This window comes from Meles meles, chromosome 5, assembly GCF_922984935.1.
Source record: "Meles meles chromosome 5, mMelMel3.1 paternal haplotype, whole genome shotgun sequence".
NCBI lineage: Eukaryota > Metazoa > Chordata > Mammalia > Carnivora > Mustelidae > Meles > Meles meles.
This window is the reverse complement of record NC_060070.1, coordinates 78,926,768-78,951,003: the sequence shown is the minus strand read 5'-3', so window position 1 is coordinate 78,951,003 and position 24,236 is coordinate 78,926,768. Positions and strand designations below refer to the sequence as shown.

Sequence of the window (24,236 nt, the reverse complement as noted above, 5' to 3'; positions counted from 1 at the left end):
GCTTCATATCATTATCATTATCAGAATAATCATTTTTCTCTTTTTTGGTCAATCTGACATGTGTGCAACAGTATCTTATTCTGTTTTTAATTAAAATTCCATTATTCTAAGAGACTGAACATCTTTTGATATGTTTATAAGCCATTTGTGGAGGTTTTTTGTTGTTTTTGGTTTTGTTTTTTTTTTTTTTTGATGCTTACTTATATATTTTTATCCATTTTTTTCCTGCTCACTATCAAGTTCTTTGTCTTGTTTTTCATTTTTGGAGTTATTTATTTTTTTCTACTTAACTCTTGTTACTTATATATGCTACAAATCTTTTCCAAGTGTGTATCTTATCTTTTCTTAGAATTGTATCAGTACTATTTTGAATTTATTCAGTCAGCATTGTCTGTGATTTGGGTTGTGGTCTTGCAATTTATTATGCAAACTGAGCAAGTGAAAGGAGGTGCTAGTAATAATTATTCTGAAATGGTATGAATATGCATATGAAGATTGTATTAACCAACTGAGGTTCATGGTCGTACATGTCATCTAATCTGTGTTCTAGACCCACCTCATTAATATCAGATCTATTTTTCAGGCCCATAGATATTCCCCCCAGTAACTTCCATGGCAGAGTACATAAATGAATCCCAGAGTCCATGCCACTTTTTTGACTAATATAAATTGTCCCCAACTACTCTTCTTTTATATATATATATGACTAATGAAATTAAAAAGGACTTTTTTTTCTTTTTTAAAAAGTAATCTCTACACCCAATATGGGGCTCAAACTCACAACCCCAAGATCAACTCACATGCTCCACTGACTCCACGGCTCCACTGACTAAGCCAGCCAAGTGACCCAAAGGGATTTCATTTTAAAATTATTTTAAAATTCTGTGTACTAGCTTTTCCTGAAGAATGCTGAGATGTGTTAGCAGATCAAGTGATTGACATCTGACTCACATATTTAGGTACCGAAATGTAGTTAAGACGATAAACATAGGCTTGGTGGCTGAGCATACCACAAATCTAATGCAGTGTGAATATCAAGGGAAGAAAAATGCCTGACTATGCCATTTCATATAAATTTGAACCCACAATTAAAAATGACAATTCAAAATGGCTAGTCACTTTTGATCACTGATCTGGTCTTTAGAGCCTTTTTTGCTCAAAATTCAAACTGAGCAGAGGCTGGGAGAACATGTGCATGGAATACATGATCAGAGCCTGTGGTCCTTGATATGAAGAAGGAAGTAATATATAGCAGTGTTTCCCAAGGTTTTGAGGCACTGTGGTCACTGAAGTGTCCTTGGGGGGAAAAAAAGGTACACTGTGGCCAATTATATTTGCTAATCATTATCTACTATTCCCTCTTGAAGATTCACCATGGAGAATGTTAAGGATCTGAAATGACCGAGGGCTTAAAAATCTGTTTGTTGTGTCCTCTTCCTGCTTGGAAATGGAAAAGTCATAGTATCAACTCCTATGTGGCTATCCAGCATGTGGGAAAGCAGGTACAGTGCACTGTGGAGAAAGGAACTGGGTATGTTGAGGCATTTCTGTACATTCTATGATAAAGGAATTTGTGTTGACTTGCAGAAGTTGTAAGGTTTGGCATATCTGCTGGTCTAAGGTAGTCTTCCTCCAACCATATAATCCCTGACACATAACTTTGTATGTAGGAGTATTAAGTGCCCTTCCACAGTACTACATCATTGAACCTGGAAGATTTCCCTTTTCTTCAAGTTCATGATAACGAGCACCCTGAACTGATACAGTTTCCAAGTGTGTCTATGATCTCCAGTATTTTTCCTACAGTAATTTTGGTTTCCTCAAGATCTAGAAGAAATGGTTCCACAACACCAACTTAATTGACATTCTAATGATTTCCTTGAATGAAGTGCTAATGCCAAATTACCTTTTATTTTTCCCATGGACAGTCAATCTCACCTCTCCTCTTTAATTCAATACTATGCAATTGTATCACGTAAATACTTAATTTATCTTAATTAAGCTATACATCTCACTCTCATTTGCTCTCGTAGTATACTATAAAATCATATCCCAAATGTTTGGGTTATATACACAAACTTATGTGTACCATGCCAAATGGGTAATTTTAGGAAATTTTAAGAGTATTTTTAATGATATGCAATCTTTACATTAGGCAATAACTTTATAAATGGGCCACTGTATATAAAAGATGTGAAAAAATTCCTCTGTTGTATGGTTTCAAGACTGAAAAGCAATTCTTAGTAGAAGAAATGGATGGTCATGTTGTTAATACAGAATTTAAACAATTTATGAATTATCTCTAATTTTTTTATTGAAGGATAATGCCCATGTTAGGTCTAAATCTCTCAACCATATGGAGAGTTGAGAATTAATTCTTTTGAAACTTTTATATTGGGTCTAAGATGATTTAGCAACCTAATTTGCCAATTTCCTGCAAAAGATGCTGATCTCTTCAGAACTTGATTGGATAGTGTGCTTCATAGATAGCAGAACTTACAGAGTTGTTTTATTGCAAATCAACATTTTTATCTATATGTCACATTTTTCTAGGAAGAGAATGTTCATTTTTAGCATAATCTTCAATCTAAAGTTCTCTACCACTGCTGCAAAATTATCAGTTTTGTTTTATATATTTTCTTGATTATGCACTTCTACAGACTAAGTATTAGCATACTGAAGATTCCATAATACAGAGTTCCAATCAGCTTTACATTCAACTAAAAATTTTCATGAAAATATAAATGGAATTTTAGATTCATATTACACTTCTCAATCAAAGTCTATAATGTCTATGTAAACACTTCCAACTGTAATTTTTTAAGACATTCTCACCAAGTTACCCAAGATTATATTTTCTAATTTTTCTCTGATATATCTACCAATGATATACTCCATCTCAAAATCCTGGCACTAAGTAAAACATGCATTTGTTTTATGTATTGGTACCATCATTAATACCTACACAATTCTAAGCTAAATGAAAAATATAATCATACTTCTATCATGCATAAAACTGAGATTTGACCTAAATATTAGAGAAGCTAAAAGTATATTTTTTTCTAAAATCAAATACATGTCATTATACCTAGTGTAATATTCATTAGTGACAATCTTTAGGTTGTTAATCTAATGGAGAAAAACCATCAAAGAAACCAGCATTTGTCCCTAAGCATACTGTCAAAGTTAATATTGATGTAAATGCCATGGTATCAGTTATCAGTCAATATTCATAATCTGAAAATATGAGCCTTAAAAGGAAATTATGACATTACATGAGCAGTAGTTAAAATTGTTGGGGGCTTTATTTCATTAAAGACATAATGAGGGCACCTGGATGGCTCAGTGGGTTAAGCCTCTGCCTTTGGCTCAGGTCATGATCTCAGGGTCCTAGGATTGAGGCCCTCGTTGGGCTCTCTGCTCAGCGGGGAGCCTGCATCCCCCCCTTCTCTCTGCCTGCCTCTCTGCCTACTTGTGATCTTTGTCTGTTAAAAAAGATAAATAAAATCTTTAAAAAAAAAAGACACAATGACTTTCACTGATAGACAAATTATCTTGCCTACAGGTTTGGTCAAGTGATTAATTATTAGGAAAATTAAATCTGATGTTTTTAAGAAACTGAAAAGATCATTTATGTGCAAAATAAGAAACAAAAATACAACTACTCAAAAAGAGTTATGATCTGGACAAATTAACATTTGCAAATGAAAATAAATTTTAAGAAGAATAAATTCACAGAAAAGGTTGAATAATTATGTATATTGTTTCAACACAACAGATATTAATAGCAAGAAACATTTGGTAAGCCAGCCTCAAAAAATTAGCATTAGCCTTGTCTATAGCAGAAAACTTAAATTAATAAGCATTTGAAATATGCTCTTTTCATTTTTGTAAGTTTTATTCAACATACTTGCTTTTAGTTGTTTTTCACTTGGAGCTGTTAAAACAAGGAACAATGAAGTCTAAATTAATTGCAAGTCCACTATCTCTCTCTAAAATAGTTTTAAAGTTATTTAAAATTTTTTAAAGATTGTATTATAATCTTGGAAACCAAGGGAAACATAGAACTGAGAAGGAGAAAATACAACACTGTGCCATTTTCTTTGGTACACTATAAATTTGAGCCATGAACCACAGATTTTTCTTTTTTTACATTTATATCTTTTCTCAACACAGAATGCTCATTTGCAACTTACTCATTTTGTTTTGCCTTTTAAATTAGCTAAGAATCTGATTGTTTTTATATACAAGCCAGTGTATTTTCCTTAAGGGGGTAGGAAAAGAACAAAGTGAACTGATAAATTATCCAATGGTTTCAATTGTTAAAATGTAGCTAATTACTGCCAAGCTGCTACACTGTAATCATACCCTGAAATGAACAGATAATGATTTCAAGCAACTTAAGTTATTGTATTTTGTCAGATTTAATATTAGACAATAATGGTTAGCTATTAATATTCTTGAAACCCATTATACCCATTGTCATTCTGCTTGTTACTCCATGTTTATATGTTTCTATGATATATACTCTAGTTTTTTGCATACGTGCACAAATGAGAATATGTGTTTGGCCCATCTGTGGGAATGTTACTCACAAATGAACAAATACTCTGTCCTCTGGGAGGTGGACAAAAGCATTCTTTCCCAAAGGATAAATAGTACCAATGTTAATGTGAAATGGTGAAATCTGATCATTTCATCTTGGGAAGTATTTAAAAGTCATTCCCATTTAAATTTTTTTTAATGTGGTTATTCTATTTGGTGTTTCTCCTTTCATTTAATAAACGATTATCAATTGTCTACTGTGTGCCTGCCATTATAAGAAGCACTCTAATTTCTATTTAAAATGGAAAAAAGAAAAGGTAATGTGATTATAACAGTATAATAAGTCCTATTATAAAGGAGAGAGGATGATGCTATGGGCCCTAGTTGGAGGAATAACTAAATGGATTTGAGTTGTCTGAGGAAGTTTTATAAACTTAGAAGAAGAAATGTAGCTTTTAACCTGTGATTTGCTCTGGGCTGTAGGGGTAGGGAGCAGTGGGAAACAGTTGAGCTATATTTGTAAGGTTGGTTATTTACATAACACTGAGTAAATGCAATTTCCATTTAAATACAATAAAACGGGAAGAGCAACTAATGGACATTATATGAATCTGTGACCACCTATACACATACACACACGCACACACATGTGAAAACTCAGTAAAGTTCTGTGAGTAGAAATCTGAAGGCAAAATCAACACATAATATTTTTAAATGCAGTCCATAAAATAAGATTTAGAAACTTGCATCTATTTTCATTTGAAACAACTAATAGGGCAGACTAAATGCTAGAAACGTTTGAGAAAACCATTTGGTATTCGTACAACTGCATTTTGAGATGTGTTTGTTTGTATGTGTGTTTTACTGATTGTCTGATTCTCAATTCAATTTTCCCCCATTACAATATAAATATATTGAGGGCAAAATCTACCTCTACTTTCATTGAAGCTCCCCTGAGTACTCAAGAAATGTCGAATAGGGAGAGGATATTTGCTGAACTAAATATTCCATATTTTACAAGTAAAGCCATATTGGATGCATTGACAGAAAGTGTGTTTTTTTCTTGTTTTGTTTTGTTTTTGTTATTTGACACTCAACAACTCTTCTCAAACACTGCTTTGACAGATTCCCTGGGGATCTTAGGAAGTTTCGGATTCTGATTCTGGTCCAGGCTGCAGCCAGAGACACTGTATTTCTAACAACCTGATGCGACTGGTTTATAGGACACTCATTGGGTAACAAGAATGTAACATATTATTTGGCTTCTGTTTTCTAAAACTGCATTGACGTTAACTCTATGTCAAGAGCTTGAAATAAAGACCATGAAGGGAAGGGATTTCCTGCCCTCCGCTGGCTTGGCCCTTACCCCCTGTCTGAGGCTGCAGCCTTAATAAACATTGGACATCAGGTAGAAAGAGTCCAGGAAAGTCAGTCTAACTCACCCGAATGTTCCTTCTTTGATGACTTTGCTGTATCAAACAAGAAAAGAAAAAAGTCAAAATTTAAGCTATTCTATTGCAATTCAATATTCAATTGCAAATTAAATAATAAAATGAAAGCAAGACAGAGGAGTTTAAAAATGGTTACCTGGTTCCACATGTTTTTCTTTCTTTTCCTGTTCTGAAACATATTATTATTGTTATTATTGTGATTCTAATTTTATATGTCCCAATTTAATTGTTTTAACCACAGAGAAACATGTATGTGTTAATACTGGACTGCAGCAACTAATAAAACAAATAAACTAATAAAATTAATAAAACAAATCATTCCTTCTTTTCCATTCACTGAGTTCCCTCACATAACAGCATAAAAATATCCTATGTAAGAGGAACTAAAATTTTTCATGGATAATAAATCCCCCAAAACTAGAGTATATAAACAATGGAAAATAATTAATTTGCCCTTATGTTAGATCAACATGAAATAAATTTTCATGTTGGATGAAAAATGGATAAATTTTGAACCAAAATTTATAAATGGATAAAAATGGACAGATTTCCTATGGACGTCCTCTTTATAGGTGAAATCTTCTTATACTGAAAAGTTATTTGTTTAGCTAAGACAAAGACTTTGCTGAGGCCAACTGAAGATACTAAAATAGATTGAATTTTCAGTGGCAAACAAAACACGCTTCCCTTCTTTTTAGGACAAATGTTCCTTGTGGAGTCCTTATTAGATAGTATTTCTTTTTAAGAACCCATTTTTGTCAATATTATATGAGACGAAGTATTATTCTGGCCTCAAGCGTAAGATGACACATATTATATTAAGAACTAATTTTATACAAACTGCAAGTACTAATTTTATACTAAACGCTATTATCCGCAATTCTATTTTTTATTTTGCCTTGACAAGCTTGTCAAATTAAAAGAAGATTTTCAAGAAATGTTTTAACATAAGTACCTTATTATCAGATTTTTTGAAGAAAAGGTATGGGGAGATTATTTTAAAGTTTCATTCAATGAATACATTTTGGGGACTAGAAGATGCGTATGCTGAAAGAATTCTAAGAACTATAATTTAGAAACATAGAGAGCTATCAAATCTTCTATGGTCATCTCATTAATCTCTGAAGCATACAATTTTGTTTATCAAGGGTCTAGTCATGTAAGAATAAAAAGTGAGTTTTTCACTCACAAGGGAATGTAGGCAGTAAAACAAATTAAAAAATGACCTGACCAAGTGTCACATATCAGAAAGAAGATATTTAGGTGACTTAGCTAAAATTAAACACAGTGAGAACATTACCAAAAGTTGTTTGAAAACATGGAGTAATTAAATGTGTTGCTTAAACTTTTGCTGAACTGAAGCAACATTCATGTAATATTTCTAAGAAATTGCAAAGTGATGACAGTTGGAAAAATACTAGAAGTCGATCTGGATATGTATCAAAATTGAATTCCAGCTATATGTTATATTACAAAGCTAAAATAAAGACCTTCCTGTCACATCCGAAAGCCATCATGTAAACAGAAAAATACCTGTGCTAATTTGGAACGATGTGAAGAAAAAGGTTGTTGAAGATAATTATTATTATGTAGGATAATTCAGGATGTAATTATTGAATTATCTTTAATAAATACAAATTAAGGTACCTTTTAATTTGACAGGGACTAACAAATCCTATCTATGATTTTTTTACTTTTTATTTTGAAAAAAACATAGATCACAAGAATATTCAAAATTACGTGTGTGATGGTCCCATGTTTTGCCACCAGGATTTATTTTAAATTAAAAAAAGAACAACTTCTTAATTGTGATAACTAGAAAAGTAGAAGCAAAATAAGAATATAGGGATGGAGATATACAATTGAATGAAGCAATCTTAAAGATAAAAAATCTAAATCAAACAAATTCAAAGATACAACAATCAACAAGAATAAAAGCAAGTCTAGTGGAATCTGGTGTCTCAGTCAGTTGAGCGTCTCACTCTTGGTTTCAGCTCAGGTCATAATCTAGTGGGTCCTGGGATCCAGCCCCAAGTAGTGCCCCCTCTCCCCCAGCAGGGAATCAGCTTCCCCTCTCTTTCTTCTTCTGCCCCTCCCTGCCTTTCACTCTCCACCTGAGCATTTGAACTCTCTCTCAAATAAATAAATCTTAAAAAAGAAGCAGAGTACTCTAGAAGAAAAACCAGAGCAAATACGTTAAAAAGAATTATTAGTTGTTTAGAGGAAAATTCTTTTTCTTTTTGCTAATACTACCCAAGTCGCAATCCACTGAACTTCTCAATGAAGGAAGCAGTTGGGGTGTAAATGAATGCCCAGGATGGCATTTTTTTTCTTAAATAAAATATACCAGTGATCCGAAGATTGCCAAGGAGATGCAGTGTGTCTGTGAGATCTTTTAAATTACATAGCCTGCAATAAAGTGAGGGCCTTACGGTTATAGATATATAATTTAACATCATTTTTCACATCTCTGGTTGTCCTCCATTTTCCTTTTGGTGCAATGGTTTATAGAGTGTTTCTGTATCCAAGAGCCAGTGCTCATCAGCAGCTGTGCATACACATAAATCTGAAACTGAAGGAACACATACTTCTCTATAGATAGATTGCTCCCCCTGGCTGAGTTGTACTATAATTTCATGATTCATCCCACAGAATATTTTAGAGCATTTTTATGACATAGAATGCCTCAGTGTCCTAACCTGCAAAGTGTTAGGACACTTTGACCTTTGCAGGGTCAAAATAAGCATAATTTTTTTTTTAAATGGTGTATATTTTAAAACAGATTTTAAAAAAATCACTGGGATCCTTTAAAATTCTGCATTTCTGGGAATGTGATGATTTTTAATGGCTGATTGAGTAAGGTTAAGTTGGGAGTTTTTGGTTCCCATTTGTTCAACATGTCCTAATTTCTTGAGAGGAAAGCGTGTATTTGCAAAAGATACAACCTCAAGGTATCTAGCTTTACTGTTAGCAAACAGCTTTAACACAGTGTTAGAGCAACAGTGGATACTGCCGAAGGCATGTATTCCAAGCAATGCTATTACACAGAACTCACAGTGCTTTTGGGGGGAAATCACATTAAGAACGAAATGTCACATATCATATGAACATGCCAAAATACTTATGGATTACAAGAAGAAAGATAATGGGAAAGTGGTTATCAAACCAGCCTGAAAAAGGACTTCCATTTGGTTTTTTTAAAGGACTGAGAACAAACCAGATTACAGGGACTAAATTTACATTAACAGTTTTGGTTAGTGAAATGAACTTGTATTTTTGGTTATGAAGCTGTGGATAATATCATTAGACAATTGTATGAATATGGAAAAGGACTTTAAGAATGACTGCCATGGTTTTCAGTCCCTCGAACCCTCAGGTTGTATATTTTTTCATTCTAACAAAAAAACAACAAGTACAGTTCACATGCATAAAATATAAAAAAGAGATACTCAAAACTACAAGTCTAAATATACCAGCAGGCCAATAATAATTGTAAAGAGAAAAACACATAAACACAAATACAATTTACATGCATTTCCTTACTTTTTCCCTTGGGGTGTTCTGTTGAAAGAAATGAGAACAAAACAAACAAACAAACAAACAAAAAAACCCAATTGGTCTTATGTTCTTAAAACCTTCAAAAGACAAAATTACTCCCCCAATATGTTGACCCCTATGTTCTAACCCCGCCCCCTATTCTCTCTCCTCAAATTTCAGTGTTGGTCTGAGGTATTGCCAGTTACTACCGAAGGTGTTTCCAGAATTTGAGTGCAAAACATTGACAATGAATCAACCTAGGATTTTACACTGTTGAGCCACTTTCAATGATTTATACCTTGCAGTCTCTTAAACACAGGCGAACACATAATCACATACAAGCAAATACAAAAGAAACAGGTATCCTTACCAGATGAGTTATGATTCCACTCAAGACTTAATAGGAACGATTTAGTTCCTAATTGATGCTGGTGTATCCAAGATTAATTGAACTTATGCTTTCTAGTCAAATAAATGCTTGATACTGAACATTGTTCAATTTCTTGTCAAGCAAACATTTCTTTGAAAACAATTATTGTGAAAAGTAAACATATGCAGTATTTGTTTTTTATTTTGCCAAATAAATCTCATAGCAATAGTGTCAGTAAAGATTTGAGTCTTTCCTTCAAATTCCTTCTCTCTCTCTCTTTCTTTCTCTCCCCTATCCCATGTATAGTTTTTTCTTCTATAATCGTCCTTTAAGAAGAAATGCAATTTGGTATTCATCAAATATAAGACAGAAAAGGAAAATATTTCCAATACCTTCTACAGGGGTTTTTGTTTTCTTAGAATCTGAAAACACAAAGATAAATTATTGATAAAGAAAATATCATAACAACTTATTAGTTTACAATAAAATGCCAAATACTCTGAAATAATCTTCCTTAAAGTAGACTGATCTCATAATGTATTTCTAGAATATGGGGCTCAAGGAGAAAGTACTCTGTTTTTGAGAAGATGAGTATTAGAGTGAGGCAATACATAAGAAATTTTCTGAAATAGACTACAAAAAAAATGACAGAGATGAAAGAAAATACCCACATCAGTTTGCACAGAGATTACACTGTGCCTATCAAAGCTTATAACCTTTTAATAGAAAGTCAAGCTGAGCCAATATATGGTCTGCTTCCATAAAGATGGGCTGAAGCCTGTGAATTTAGTCTGTGGTTTCTTCATTTGCTCAATCTAAAGCCACTGAGATCACCTGCTTTGCCCACCCTGAGTAATCAATATATTTACAATACAAATATTCAATTATTTCTATTGTAATGGGGGAAAAACAGGTTGAAGTCAGCTCAAAGGTTACTGATGAATTCATCATATTTAGTAGCTGTTATGGAGTAATGTGTATTCAGTGGTCAGCAGACATCTATCTTATTTTTAGTCTTTTGGATATTCAGCCTAGATCTGAAAATTTTATTACTTTTTAGTATTTAGGTCATACAACTTTCTGTTCCTTTAATTTGAAAATAAAATGAGAGGGTTTTGACCCCATTTATTTTAGAATAGAGGCATCTAAACTTTCTGCTCAGAAATATTTTATTTATCTTCTGTAGTTTTCCCTTTACCTCATCTGTAACTTGACTTTGAAATTTTCTGGCTATTGCTGAAATTAAATTTGTAATAATGAGCTATATGTTGATAATTGCAAAAGGTAGATAAACTGTTCTCTGACTGATGATTATATACTTGGTGGAGTTGTATGCCTTATAGGGAAGTGTTTGGTACTTCACAGTGAAGTAATAGAGCTAAAATGTTTGAAGATGACAATGGGAATTTATTCACGAAAGGCAGTTAGATGGTCAACTGAGTTGTTTTATGAAAAATGATAACCAATGACAGTAATAGTGAAGTAAAAGTAAAAACTTACTTCCATAGAAATAGAAGCTAGACACATACTATAGGAAACTAACTTGAGAAAGAATCCTGATAAAGTTATAAAAATGAGCATGCTTTTTGATATAGTAATTCCACTACTAGAAATCCAAAGAGAAAAATGCTGAATTATCACAAAAATATATAAAGAAAAAAGCATTTTTCATGACATTGTTTTATATGTGTAAATAATGAGAATATTAAATAGTACTTTCTGAACAGGATTGGAACTAATAAAAAATTCATTAATATCCACATAATAGAAAAATACAGCCATTTAAGTGATATTTTTGCAATGTCTTCTCTGTGAGTTTCTAATTTTTCTCTAATAGGGGTATGTTTCATGGGTAAGGGAAAAACAAACCTTATTTTGAAAAATAATAAATCCTTAGAACAAAACATTTACTTATTTACTAAATATCTATTAAATATGATTATGTCCAGCATGGCACAGTAAAAAGAATATTAAATCAGATTTCTTTTAATATCCTTTCTTCCCTCTCAAAAAATATTTTTCTTGATAGTTTCTCATCTGGAACTATAACTGAGTAGGCTAAATTTGCCATCTAAAATGTGCTTTGCAAGCAATTTTTCATTCGTTTACTTCATGACTAATTACTCTAAACAGATAAGCAAATAATTCAAATATATAGAAAAATATTACGTAAAAAATTTCATATAAGAATATGACAAATATTCTCTTATTAAGATGCCTAATAATTAACAATGCAGACCCGGATTCTTATAACACAATAGCTGCAACGATGAAGTAGAAAGTTCAATGATCTTTGTAAGTTCTCCATTCATTTGGCTCCAGTACGCTGGAGTAGGATTTCTGCTTGCCCAGAAGGTTATGTGACTCCCACTGAGTCTAGTATACAGACAATATGGAAAACACAGGAAGATCATGAGAAGCACATGGTCATTCAGGAGTACAGCTGAAAATAAAGCTTGGGAAGACTAATGAGACAGACAGGATAAAATGTGGCGGGTAAGAAGATTATTTCCACCCCCACACCTCTATTCTCTGACTAGGTGCTGGTGCGGGGTCGATAAGGAAAGCTGAACACAATATGTATATCTGTGAAATGTCTGTTGTTTTAATTTGCTTTCCTTCTCCCTCATAGTAAGAATTGGTAATATAGGAGTCCCTGGGCGGCACAGTCAGTTAAGTGTCTGCCTTCTGCTCAGGTCATGATCCCAGAGTCCTGGTACCAAGTCCCACATTGGACTCCTTGCTCAGCGGTGACCCTGCTTCTCTTTCTCCCTCTGCCTCTGCCTGACTCTGCCCCTGCTTGTACTCTCTCAATCTCTCTCTGTCAAATAAATAAATAAAATAGTTAAAGGAAAAAAAAAAAGAATTGGTAATATAATGTACCAGGTATCAATTACATTGAAATCAAAGAATAAAAATTGTGAAGTCCAGGATCAGGTAAGGTATAGAGCTTATTGAGATAAAATAAAACATTTCATTAAGAAGAAATGTAAAAAAATAACATGCCATGATCTCACCAAGTAGGTTTTAAAATTCAATACATGTTTTCTAAAAATGGAAGCTATAATGCAATTAACTTAAAATGTCATTATAAAATCGTATCTTTGGGTTGGAGTCAACAGAGCAGCAGACTTATACAAGTAAAATACCTGAGCAACAAAAAATATAATGCTCAGAACTGAAAGATCACATACTGACCCTGAAAAGCTATTACTACCAGCCATTAATACTCCAGCTATTAAACTTCATTATACCCTCTCAGCACTCTGCTGAAATGGCTTAAAAATATTATAAAGACTTACTCGGTGAATATACTTCCCTAAAGACCATATGTCCAATAATGTGAACAATAGCCTTTTATTAAGAACACTGAAGCTCATAAGCAGATGTGATTTAAAAGAAGTGATGTGTTCGCAATCTGTTCAGCTCATCATTCACTCATCTTTAGCAATGCACAGTAATTTCCCTCATCCAAGGGGGATATATTCCAAGACCTCCAGTGGATGCCTAAAACCAAACCCTGCATATACTATGTTTTTTCTACACATGCATACCTATGATAAAGTTTAATTTATAAATTAGGCACAGAAAAGATTAATTTATAAATTAGGCACTATAACAAATAATAATAAAATAGAAAAAATATAATATACTGTAGTAAATGTCATGTGACTGTGACCTCTCTCAAAATATCTTACTGTACTGTATTCACCCTTCTTATGATGATGTGTAATGATAAAATGCCTGTCTGATGAGATAAAGTGAGATGACTGATGTAAACATTATGACTATGTTAGGCTACTATAGACCTTCTAACCATGTGTCAGAAGGAGGGCCATTGGCTTCCAGGTGGTGGTTGACCTTGGGTCACTGAAGCTGCAAAAATGAAACTGTGAATAAAGAGGGACTACTGTATCAAGTATGGTCTATTATAGTTGTAAGTGATGCCAGAGAATAATGAAATACCAGTTGTATGGAAGGAAAAATTAACTCTCTTGTAGTCTGGTAATGCAGATGATAAATTACTCCATTTCTTTTGGATAACTTGTCCCATTGACATCTTTATTCAGTTACAATAACAGATACTTTGCTTTGTTTTTCAACATAATTTCTCTTCAGATCTCAGTTCTGAAGCCCTAATTCTCACATGCAGTTGACTTACTTGTTCTTGTTCTAGCTATAGTAAATGATAAATCTAATCTGGCTCATTCTCAATGGAACTGTATCCTTCAGAAGATAAACTGTGTTAGAAAACTCAAAGGCTTTCCAGCTCCCAGGAATTCATACGTGAAGTTAAGATAAATGAATGGGATCTACCTAGATCTGCTAGGCAACTCAAGTGGCAGCTAGTGATCAAAATACACCTATGAAAAAATTGTCAGTATTTGGCTGTAATTTCTCAGACCTAAAAAGCTCATTGGAATATAACCTCCAATAATAATTTAAAAAATTCTTCCTTGCCTGGGATGTGGAAAATTGAGTACCTACTCACATTTCTTGTAGATATTATATTGATCTTAAGAGTCCTAGATATTACTGATTCATTCGCAGAATAAATATTCATTAAGCAATGTGCAAACTAAGGAAATATGTTAGTCCCAACACGGGATCAAACGGAATTAGACATGGTCCCTTTAATCAAAAGTTTTAAAATCAATTAGAGTAGGATGAAAATGAATACCAATAATAGAAGTACAAGGTGACAAAAAGTAAACAATGGTATGGAAGTATGGATAAATTCTGATGGGAGATTATAAATGAAAAAGAAAGTATATTTAATTGAGAAGGTCAGACAGAGGTCTTAGGGGAAGGAGAACTTTCCCTGAGAGCTAAAAACATTGAATATTCATAGAAAGAAAAGGAAAGGATAAGTTCTATTATGATAACAGCAGGAATGAAGGCAAGACAGCAATTTGTATGTGTAAAATCGAGAATGGCTTGATATGGATGAAGTATGTGATACATACAGGAAGAAAGTGGGTAGAAGTATAAGGTAAAGGCTCCACCGTGATGTCATGGTGGTCCAGCACATATCCATATAGGCCCTGCGGGGGTCAAGTTTTAACCAAAGATAATGTGAGTCTCAGCAGAATGCCTTTTGATCCTTCTGGAACATAGGAGGCCAGGAAGCTGTCATGAGACAGCTTCTTATCACGTCCTGAGTTCTCCTTCCTAGAACACCTTGAGATAGAGTTTCAGACCAGGAAACCATTTGGCTGTAATCTAGAATTGGCTCCTCAACACTGAAATGTCCCTAACTTGTGTTGCATTATCTGGCCTCTTCTCTTTGGGTGTCACTGTTTTTTGGTGTGTAGGATAAGAACCACAATGTATGGGCACCTTCAGCTTCTCTTGCTTTTACTGACCATGGAAGTAATGAATTATCTCTATCTCGAAAGAACTCATATCTTGACTGGTGGAATTATTCAGGCCTTGGCTGTCTTTGACCAGATCCCTAGATGTGCATGTGACAAGAGGTCAGGAAACAGACTGTGGGGGCTTAGATTATAGACTAAGGCCTATAGACTATATTCTGTGTTTGGTGTGGAGCCACCAAATATTTTAAATAGGTAACAACATGAAAAGTTTTATAAAGTCAGTTCAATATTTTGAAGGACACTATATAGAGAAAATATTATAGGCAGGACTACTGTTTTGGTTACAGATTCTCAAACTTTTTCATTTCAGACAGCCTTTAAATTCTTTACAATTTTAAAAGACCCTGAACAGCTTTTATTTATGTAGTTTCTAACCATTGATGTTTTTAATTTTAAAAATTAAAGTTGAGGAAAATTTAAAATATAAATTTGTTTATGCATTTATTTAAAAAATAAACCTATTACATGTTAACACAAGTAATATATTTTTATGACAAATACATTTTCCTATACAGAAAAATGGTGAGAATGAGTGACTTTGTGAATCTCTAATGTCTAGCTTAATGAGAAGACAGTTGGATTTGCCTATCTGCTTAAGTATTCAGTCTGTTGCAATATTGCAAATTATGTAGCCTCTGGAAAACTCCAGTGCATGCTCATGGGAGGATGACAATGAACCAAGCAAACAATGACTTTATATTTTAACAAAAATAGTTTTGACCTTGAAGAACCACTGACAGGGTCTCAGAGACCCCCAGGAGTCCCTGACCACATTTTGAGGACGTCTGATTTCAGAGATCCTTGCCCTGGTTCACATGAGAAGTTAGAAAACTGATGTGAGGACTCAAATAACAATGTGAGGTGAGAGCTAGAAGACCTGGAGCTATGAATGGAGATTAGCCTTTCTAATTATTTTAGGAAAGATTAAACAAAAGAGAGTTCAGCCAAATTAAAAATTCTAGAAGACTAAATGCCAGGGGCAAAGGAGAAATGGAGGTTGAAGCTTACGCCAGAATTTGTGTTTCTGTGTCTACAAAGAGAGTGGGGGCAATTACATAAGAAGAAATAGAGAATAAGCACATTTTACAGAGAAAAATACAATTAGATGGGACTTTGACTTTGAAACTAATGGAGTGTAAGAAAAAATGTGTGTTAACAGAAGATGAGTAAATTGTCTATGACGGGGAGAAAGAGAGGAATACAGGGGAAATTTCAGTAGAAAAAGGCTTATAAAAGGACCCCAGCTGAATATTCAAAAATGTCACTCCACTTAAGCTAAGATATGGTTGCTCTGATGCTGAAACGCCAAAGAACAGTAAAATTGATGGCCAATGTTCAGTGGAGCCAAAGGTCTCTCTTGTTAAGGTTTCTAAGAAAGACCTGATGGGGTCATGATCTCAGGGTCCTGGGATCGAGTCCCGCATCGGGCTCTCTGCTCCGCGGGGAGCCTGCTTCCCTCTCTCTCTCTCTCTGCCTGCCTCTCTGTCTACTTGTGATCTCTCTCTGTCAAATAAGAAATAAAATCTTAAAAAAAAAAAAAAAAAAAGAAAGACCTGATGGTACACGCGGGATAAGATTTTAACATGAAAAGCAAATCTTCAGAGTTCATTATTCAAGAAGTCTCTTGCCCCTGGTGCACAGATCGTCTTTGATAATTTGGTATGTACTTCTGTTTCTGCATTTTAAAATTCACTAACAAAAGAACTTCCCAGGGCTTTCTCATTAAGCCTTCAAGCCCTCCTGATTTTCTTCTTCTCCAGGAAAGTTGTCAACCATTAGTATCTTTGAACTATATACCCCAAGAGTTTGAATGTGAATAGAAATAAACTTTGTATAAAAGAAAATGTTGAAAATCCAAATTTTATCTGGTAATTTGTATTAAACGTGCCCATTTGAATAGACATATTTGCAAAAGAGGCAGGAAGCCTCTGTGAAAAAGATTCCTATAATTTTACTAAGATTATAAAAAATGAGAAATAAGAACCAAGACTGTTATGGCCATATACCTCTCTGATCTGCTTAACAGGATAAAGGAAAATAGAAAGTCATGAAACAAAATCAAATGACTGCGTAGTATAGGTGGACATTGAGTCTGTTCTCTTTTATACACTGGAAACAATGAAAATTATTCTAGATAGCTGTCTTTTTTTCTTAAACAGCATAATCTTTGCAATTACAATTTTTTTTCCAAAAAGAGATAAAAGATAATCAGTAAAGCTCTTTGGAAATAATTAATAATAATAATAATAATACATAGGGGTATGTTTTATATATTTTACAGCTAGTGGCGGACATTGGATCCCTTGACTCTCCATGGCAAAACTCTGCCCAACCTCTCCAAGCCCTTCCAAATATTGCATATTGATTATAAACAATTTCTCAAAAAAAAGAAAAAGAAAATGAGGCATCTAATCCAGGAAAAATGGAACCAAAAACCCTGGAAGAATAGCAATGAGGAAAAAAGAATAGATATAAAGCTTAAAGCAATGCAGTTTGTAATTTGACTATTGTTTCATATACCCAAAAGTCTTTTAATACTTTAGTTTGAATACTAATGAATGGAAAAATAACTCTAACACTAACGTGTCTTAGTTGGCTTTATTACGATACCACGGTTTTGTTCCCTCTGAACAAATAATGACCAACAGAAATACTTTTTTCTGGCTCCTATCTGTGGACTCTTAGATTCCTGTTTAATAGAAGCAGAATGTGATTCTCAAGATGCTATGATAATATAAAATTCTGATGATACTAAATATAAAATATAACACTTTTTTCTATTTTTCTCAGATTATATGAACACTAATTAGAATATTATTGTTATTTTCAAAGTTAGAAATGATTGCTTACATCTTCATACTATTTTTACTAAGAAAATAAGCTAGGTTAATCAACAGTGGTGATATCTAGACCCTGTCTAAGTATTGTCAGGGTACATAAGAAACATTTCTCTAGATAGAATCACAGTGACTAAGATGGCCTTAGTATTCCCCCTACCTTGCCTAAATTTTGGGCAGACGTCCTCCTGATTATAGGCTGTCAACCCCTCTTGTATTAGTACATTTACTTTAGAAAACTTGCAACTGTAAATTCTTTCTCTGTTCTTTTGAAGTATAAATCTGCTACAACCAGAAATATCTTCCTCAGGACCTAGGAGGCATCCTTTTGAAATGTAATCATCAAAGGATATAGTGCTTCTATATCCTGGTCTCTATGGGAGAATAGGAGTCTAACTTCAAAAAGCAGCAATTAGTAAACACAAATGGCTTAATCACAATGACCACCACCTCACACCCCAACTGCCTAACGTCCTCCAGGACCTTTACACTAGCTCACCTCAGAGCTTTAAAATTCTCAGGTTTTCTGTTTCATTGCTCTTGGATTTTAACTCCCATTGCAATGGACTCAAGTCCTATTGCAATCATCTTCAATAAAGTCTTCCTTACCTGTTAAATTCCACTGGGTCCAAGTTTTCTTTGATAGCAAGGAGTATTTTATTCCATTTTAGGACATTCTGAGAAAAGGTGGTAGTGTGCAGGGGATGGACTATGGCTTATTTGCTATTTGCAACTTAATAGAACAAAGTAGCATCAGTTGCTGGTCATGTCAGAGACATAAGTAGTTAATAGAGTAAAATAGTCTATATTTTTCACACTTTTTTTTAAGATTTTATTTATTTATTTGACAGACAGAGATCACAAGTAGGCAGAGAGGCAGGCAGAGAGAGAGAGAGGGGAAGCAGGCTCCCCGCTTAGCAGAGAGCCCGATGTGGGGCTCGATCCCAGGACCCTGAGACCATGACCTGAGCCAAAGGCAGAGGCTTAACCCACTGAGCCACCCAGGCATCCCTATTTTTCACACTTTTAAAATTTGATAAAACTTCTAATGGAATGGAAGTTCTGAGATTTGAGAGGTTATGTTTTATCCCCTACATCTTAAGAAAGATGAGATTTAATTTTTTTTTTAAAAAAGCAGTGTACCCTTTTATATGAAGTAAGGCAGAAAAATACATTCATGAGAAATGTCTGCATAATACACATGCAGTTATCCAAAGGAAACATAGATGAGATGGCAAGCAAAACCCAATTCTGGATTTTGGTAAATTGTTTACACAAAAGGCATAGTGGAATTTTTGCATTAAACATACCTTCCTTCTTTTCATCTTTTTTAGATGCTGCTGAAATAAAATAAAGAAAATAATGTTAAAACATACTAAGTGATCATTCTTCAGAATATTCCTGGGGATATGAGACTGTATTCCATGTATTCATAAACTGAGTGGTTATCTATGCACAAATTAATCCAATTAGTCAATCCAACTTCTCCAATAGGAGAATAACCTGAAAATATAATTTTATATGATGGTTTTTAAAAGAACTCAGATATAAGCATAAAGCCAAAAAAAAAAAGAATTAAAAATATATTGTTACAGAGACAAGAAGTCAAATAGATAAGTACAGTATGTGTTTAGTGTAAGTTTATTTTAGGTTTGAAATTGTTACATCTGAGAAAACCGCAACCACTTCTAGAAGAATATACTAGATCTATGCCAAAAATGGAGGTGATATTTCATAAATTATCTGTGTCTAGCTACTAAGAAATTCTATACTAGTTTATTATATGCATTAATGATAGTAGTATTTAAAATGTCCCATTTCAGCAAGGGGCAATGACAAGTTCACCCCACTTTTAGTAAATGCACACCATCTTTACACAGAGAAAAGGCACAGCACACTTCAATCGCTTTTGAATTCTGACTTTCTCTGTGGTAGAACTAGTCCTGGATCATGAATCTTAATCTGGATACAATTGGTAACTAATGTGTGTTACCAGAAATGACTGGGGGAGGTACTTAGTCATTTTGGGATTGCTCCTAGCAAGATGACCCTTGGTTCTGTATAAAGTTCATTCAAGAGCCAAACCCACTCCAAGAAGCCTTAGGCCACATAAATGGAATCAAAGATTGTGGAGACCCCCTTCAGGTAAACCTGCCTGAGTGAATTATAATTTGTTGGACCTCCTAGACCCAACATCTAGGACTACTTCCGGTGTTCAATCTGTGCTACAATTACCAAGGCATTTTCTCACTTCGTGTGCATCTTCTCACTGGGGCTTCACCTAGACCCACCTAAGTTCTTACTGGCTACAGAAAATTCACTGCCTAGATGACCCTCCATCTGCTCAACACAAACCTGCCCAACAATGAATCCTCACTTCCTCCCTTAAGCTAGTTCCTTTCCATGGGACTTATTTTTGACAATTATAATCATCCTATTCACCCAGGCCCAAAAGCTCAGTACCATTTTTAATTTTTCCTTTGTTTTATTCTGTATATTCTATCAAATACTATTTCTTCAAAATGTCCATGTTAGTTGCATTTTTCCCAAGTCATCGGCACCATCATACTTGTTTCAAATCTTGATAGTGACAATATTCTTTACTCATTATCAGCAACTTAATTTTTTTAAGCCATCTACACTAGTAATGCTATTTTTCTCTACCAGTTTATTTTTTAATAATGCTCCAAGCCCAAGTGAATTCATCCTTCATCCATGAGGAATCCCCCAACCCCCAACTCTTACTAAAAATCACTTTGCCTTAACTAGTATGACATTTATTATCTCTACAATTCAATTCAGTACTACATGATATTCTATTTATGTTATTATTTAAATTTCTTATGTCTCTAAATTGTAATCTTTAGTATAGAGTCATTTATTTCATACTCCTCTTTATCTCTAAACTTTGTTAAAATTTTTTAATGTACTCCCAAAGAAAGTGTGCTAAATTTTCATAATAGGGTTAAACATGTACACATTTATACACACCCTATATAAAACTAGATTTTAGATATTTCCTCTGTCATAAAAGTAAAAAAAAGATGAACAGATACATTCTGATCTTTCATCACATTGCAACTATCATTATTAATTTTGTTATTTTATACCCCAAAATATCAGCCTTTGTTATGGCAATACTGCTGATGACGTTCAAGCTCTGTCTCCTAATGAAGTACAGGCAAATATTAATAATTTCTATGCATTATTTAATTATGTGACTGTGCTATTATAAAACCTAAGAAAGATCAATGGATGTGCACAGACAAGTGACATTTATCCCTGCCGGGTATCCCTGCTTTGATGTGTCATTGCCATTTTAGTGAACAGCCCCAAAATCTTGCCTTGTGTACTCTGTTTAACTCTAGGGTAATAATAAATCTTTGATTTCAAAAGAGTATTTTCTGAACCCACCTTGTCCAGCCTAGTTGGAATGTAAAAATGAAGAGCCCATGGCTCCAAGCTCAAATCTGAAGCAAGTTTCCAGATACCTCTGCAATTTCCTCCCCTTGAATTCCTCTGATATGACACTGAAGTAACATTAAACTTCTCCCTCAAATCGTGGTTCCACAGCCACTAAAGCTCTCAGAAGCCTCAATCAAGTGTCTTAGGGCAAGTCTGTCTCTTTTATGAGAACATGTATACATTAATCACAGTGATTCTTTGAACTGGTAGCCATTTGCTTGAGGAAATGACTCCAAGTTGAATTTCATGAATACCAAAAGTGATAATAATATTTGTTCTGCCTTTCTACATTCCATAATACTGGTTATACCCTTCTAAAGAAGAATCTGTTTCCTTGAACAACCTGATGATTAAATGAAAAGTAAAAATTGGTATCATATCTCCTAATTATCCTAGTATATGCATTGCTTATAAATGGCATTATTTGGGTCAAATGGAATGCAGTCAACCATTTTACCAGTATTTAATATGATGATTCTGCACAGGGTTGAGTCCAGGTTAAATGCAAACATGTTCTATGTTATATGCTGAGGAGTCTGCTACAAGGGTTTTCTGCCCAGTAACAAATATGACACCATCTAAATGTATGTCCTTTATTGCTAGATATTGTATAATATAGCATGGGAAAGAAAGCAAGATTCTATTAGGGGAGGAGTTAGGGGCCGTGGGTTAAATAGGTGATGGGGATTAGGAGTGCACCCGTTGTGATGAGCACTGGATATTGTATGGAAGTGTTGAATCACTATATTGTTCACTTGAAACTAATATAACACTAACACCGTATGTTAGCTAACTGGAATTAAAATAAAAACCTAAAAACCTGAAAAAATATTTCCTCTATTAAATATTTTATCTTTTATTCCCCAAGTGTGATCTTTTGTAAAGTTTTCATAGATGACAAAAGTCAGAACACTTCTGTCCTTCCCTTACGCTTTCATCAAATTACTTTTCATGATTTAAGAATAAAGTTCATATAGGGGCGCCTGGGTGGCTCAGTGGGTTAAAGCCTCTGCCTTTGGCTCAGGTCATGATCCCAGGGTCCTGGTATAGAGCCCCGCATCGCATCGGGCTCTCTGCTCAGTGGGGAGCCTGCTTCCTCCTCTCTCTCTGCCTGCCTCTCTGCCTGGTTGTGGTTTCTCTCTGTCAAATAAATAAAATATTAAAAAAAAAAGAATAAAGGTCAGATAAATCATATTCCATTCTGTTACTTGGAGACACACAGGAGTTAGCATAGCTTTCTCAAAGGATGTGATTTCAGATGCTGCTCTCCCTGCTTGTGCTCTCTGTCAAAATAAATAAAATCTTTTTTAAAAAATTAAAAAGTAAAAATAAAAAATAACTTCATAGGACAATCATTTTAAAGAAGTACTTTTCCCAAACTGATGATTTAAAGAATCAATATTGTGGGGTGACTGGGTAGCCCAGTCAGTTAAGCATCAAACTCTTGGTTTCAGCTCAGGTCATGATCTCAGGATCCTGGGATAGCACCTTGAGTTGGGCTCCATGCTTGGCAGGGAGTCTGCTTGAGTTTCTCTCTCTCCTTCTCCCTTTATCCCTCCTCCCTGCTCTCTCTCTTTCTCTAAAATAAATTTTAAAAAATAAATGAAGATTAAATAATTGATTATATATTTTGATTTATTATATATATTTAAAGATAAATATTGATTATATATTTTTCTAAAATTCTCTTAAAGGACACCACTTTTAATGGCCCAAAGATATTAGTAATTGTTGAAACTGATTTTCTCAGATGACTTATACAAACTAGGGCGATTTGTTTGTAGTTATATCTGGAACCCAATTTCTGCAGTCTTTTTTTTTTTTTTTTAAAGATTTTATTTATTTATTTGACAGAGAGAGAATCACAAGTAAGCAGAGAGGCAAGCAGAGGGGCAGGGGGAAGCAGGCTCCTTGCTGAGCAGGGAGCTTGATATGGGGCTCAATCCCAGGACCCTGAGACCATGCCCTGAGCCAAAGGCAGAGGCTTAATCCACTGAGCCACCCAGGCACCCCAGTTTCTGCAGTCTTAATATAGATGAAATAATATTAATTTATTATCGTTCTGACTGACTTTTCTAATATGACACAAATTACAAGTTATAACTGAAAATATTGGGAAAATTTTATATTATTTATATATCTGTATCAATCTTTCTATCTGCCATCTATCAATCTATCTTTTTGTTTTGTTTTGTTTTGTTTTGTTTTGTTTAGAAATGTAAGTTAAGATTCAATGACTGAAACTTGGAGTCAACATACTAATTCTTGGGTCCTTCATTTTTCCTCCAACTACTAAAAAATAAATACTCAAAACATGTATTGTAACACAACAATATTTTCTATAATAACCCAGCAGATGGTGCTATTCTGCAATAAACAGCTTTTGCTTTTGTCAATAAAGTGCTATGCACTTTTCTTTAAAAAATGAAACAGAGTGTTTAAAGTGTTTTATTGTTTACCTTGTGCCGCAACTATTATAGTCCCTTGTTTGGTTTCAGGAGCTTTCCCTGGATCTTACAAAGAAAAAAAGATAAGTAAATTACCATGAAGTATCAGATCAGAAATATATTTAATCCCCCCAAAAGGAAGAGATTAGAAAATCAAAAACAAACATAAAAAACATTTTCCTTGGCACTCAGAATTTTTGTTAAGA

General features: G+C 34.0%; 1 protein-coding gene across 1 annotated transcript in view; it reads right to left on the bottom strand.

Moving 5' to 3' along the window:
- The window catches only part of TRDN (triadin), a 384,176-nt gene that overhangs the window by 137,534 nt on the left and 222,406 nt on the right, over positions 1-24,236 (bottom strand). Inside the window, exons 14-20 of the mRNA XM_046006499.1 lie at positions 24,043-24,096; positions 19,429-19,458; positions 10,296-10,325; positions 9,540-9,557; positions 6,133-6,165; positions 5,988-6,014; positions 3,911-3,937 (exon numbers count right to left, since the gene is read on the bottom strand). Coding sequence (XP_045862455.1) covers positions 3,911-3,937; positions 5,988-6,014; positions 6,133-6,165; positions 9,540-9,557; positions 10,296-10,325; positions 19,429-19,458; positions 24,043-24,096 — 219 coding nt within the window. The remainder of the gene's footprint in view (positions 1-3,910; positions 3,938-5,987; positions 6,015-6,132; positions 6,166-9,539; positions 9,558-10,295; positions 10,326-19,428; positions 19,459-24,042; positions 24,097-24,236) is intronic.